Source organism: Vidua macroura, chromosome 6 (assembly GCF_024509145.1).
Source record: "Vidua macroura isolate BioBank_ID:100142 chromosome 6, ASM2450914v1, whole genome shotgun sequence".
Taxonomy (NCBI): domain Eukaryota; kingdom Metazoa; phylum Chordata; class Aves; order Passeriformes; family Viduidae; genus Vidua; species Vidua macroura.
In genome coordinates this window covers 62,205,496-62,207,952 of record NC_071576.1, presented here as the reverse complement: position 1 = coordinate 62,207,952, position 2,457 = coordinate 62,205,496, and the positions used below count along the sequence as shown (strand labels likewise).

Genomic DNA, 2,457 nt, shown 5'->3' with positions numbered 1-2,457 from the left:
GAAAACCAATTAAATTGAAAATGTCCCTTAATGAAACAAGAGAAGGGTCATTGGCTAAGAAACACTACAGCAGTGTCCCCCCCGTGTAGGGTCCTCCACTGCCAGAGGATCAGCTTGCACCCCAAACCATCACTTTGAGGGCTGACAGAGCAGCTTAAACACCTGAACATTTCATTTCCAAAAATAGGCTTCTCAACCTTTTTTCAAACTGTGAAATGGCTCAGCTATTTCTAAATGCCACTGAATCAAGTGCAGTGACATGTGTGGAGAGACACTGTGACAGTAACCTTCACCATCCCTTCCTGAGTGTGTTTGGCTTTTCTTTTTTCCTCTCAACAAGGCTTAATCTCACTGTCTGGCTGAACATTAATCCTCTTTCACCAAGTCCCAAACTAATGCTTGCTGCATTAAGACACTGCAAATCCTCAAGGTATAAGTTACACCCAGTTCAGTATAAAAGGAAAGCACAGGGCTTTCTTCTCACTACAGCTAGTACTTCCAGGAAGGCAAGTAGAATACAGGTAAGTTTCCATCAGATCCTGAGGTAGAAATCTTTATTTTTTTAATATTGCGAACTCTTCAAGTAATTAATTGCTTCTGAAAATTATACTTTGCTCTTTCTCTCTCTTGCTTCTTTTTCTTTGTCCTTACAGAAAAGATACATTCTCTCTCCAGAAACTTAGATAAAAATGTTTCATTGGAAGTGGTATGGTATTCTGCTATTATGATCATTCTGCAGAGATTGCTGACATGCCATTTCCATTGCTGAGGAAAATCAAACTCCTTGAGCAGTAAACACAAGGAAGATCTATCTCACGTCTCTGTTCTCGCTGCTGATTCTGAACTCTTGCTGTTATAGAACCACTTGAGGATAAAGCAGAGACTCAATTTCTCCCTGCTTCTCTATTTCCTGTTGAAAATAACTATACATGTTGCTCCAGCTGAGATATATGTTTTGCTTTATAGACAGGATGAAGACACTTAATTGCTACGTGCTGTTCCTTTGCTGGAAAGCAATTTGCTGCAACAGCTGCCAGCTCACCAATATCACCATAGCTGTGGAAAGAGAAGAGTGTGAATTCTGCATTACAGTGAATGCCACGTGGTGCTCAGGATACTGCTTCACCAGGGTGAGACTCCTCATTTCAGGCACCAGAATTGAATATTTCAAGTGATGGATGGCTAGCCCATTCCTGCAGCCCGTAGCAAACACATGGGCAGGATGAGCCTTGTGAAAAACCTTGTGTACCTACTCTTGTGTTACTCAGCCAATCTGAAGCACAGACAGAAGAGTGAAATAGCATAGTAAAAATTCACTTAATTAACTGGCTGCATGTATTATGTCAATAGTGTATAACCAGAGTTAGAAGAATTACAGCCTGGATCTCTGCTTTGTGCCCTGTTTGTGGTTGCAAGCAGACACAATACAGCAGCCAGTACTAGACAGACTCCTCTGCTCTTTCAAGTAATTTAAAGAATCAAGCAATTGGCCTGAAAGATTGTCTGGTGATAGTATGACACAAATTTCAGTCCTCCTGAAAGGGGAAATTTAAAGATCTAACTGAAATTAGAAGAGTCAGACCCAAATGCTTTTGATCTCAGAGGGATTTTCCCCTTTTTATAAAAATTTTGAAATCTAACCCATAACAAATTTAAAAGCGGCTATTCCCTTCTTGTAATTTCAGGATCCAGTATATAAATATCCTCCAGTATCAACTGCTCAGCAAACCTGTACCTTCAAGGAGGTTGTGTATGAAACAGTGAAGATCCCTGGCTGTGGTGACCACCCCGAATCTTTTTACTCATACCCAGTAGCTACAGAGTGCCACTGTGACACCTGTGACACTGACACCACTGACTGCACTGTCAGGGGGCTGGGGCCATCCTACTGCTCCTTCAGCCACAGTGGAAGTAACCAGTGAGGGGCACAGTCTGGGGACAGCAGTTTGGCTCTAAATGTTGCCTGCTAAGTAAAGGCACCGTTCAGGTTTCAGTGGAAGACAGCAGGCTATGCTAGCTACAAACTGCCAAGACTGAAACAAAGATTTTTTAAGGCCAAAATGAAGAGCTACTGACTGGACTCCTCTTCGTGCCTTCCTTCCTTAACCTATCAGTTGCCTTAAAATCATTTTCATAGGTCTTTGAAAAATGCTGCTTCCAATCTCTTCTGCCTTTCCCCCCCCCCTTTCCTCTTTATCACAACTTTGTTATTTATATTCCTCTATTTCCACTGCCTGGTTCACAGAGGTTATTCTATGCTATTCAAGAAGTTCCCAAGTTTCAAGTCTTTATAATCTCCTGCTTTTCATCTCTCCTAAGCTCACACTTATTTTTCAAAGCCTTGCTGCTGGTTGTGGCTCCATTGGCTGGACTGTAAACCTCTCTCAGCTGAAATCCTGACTGAATTTTCTTTGCATTATGTTTCACATAGTCACCATGCTCTGCCAATAATAACAG

At 41.8% G+C, this 2,457-nt stretch overlaps 1 protein-coding gene across 1 annotated transcript; it reads left to right on the top strand.

Annotated features, from left to right (window-relative positions):
• The first annotated feature begins 971 nt into the window (after positions 1-971).
• On the top strand, positions 972-1,922 carry FSHB (follicle stimulating hormone subunit beta). Its single transcript, XM_053979742.1, has 2 exons — positions 972-1,130; positions 1,686-1,922. The coding sequence occupies exons 1-2, from the start codon at positions 972-974 to the stop codon at positions 1,920-1,922; spliced, it is 396 nt and encodes a 131-aa protein (XP_053835717.1).
• Positions 1,923-2,457: the final 535 nt, after the last annotated feature.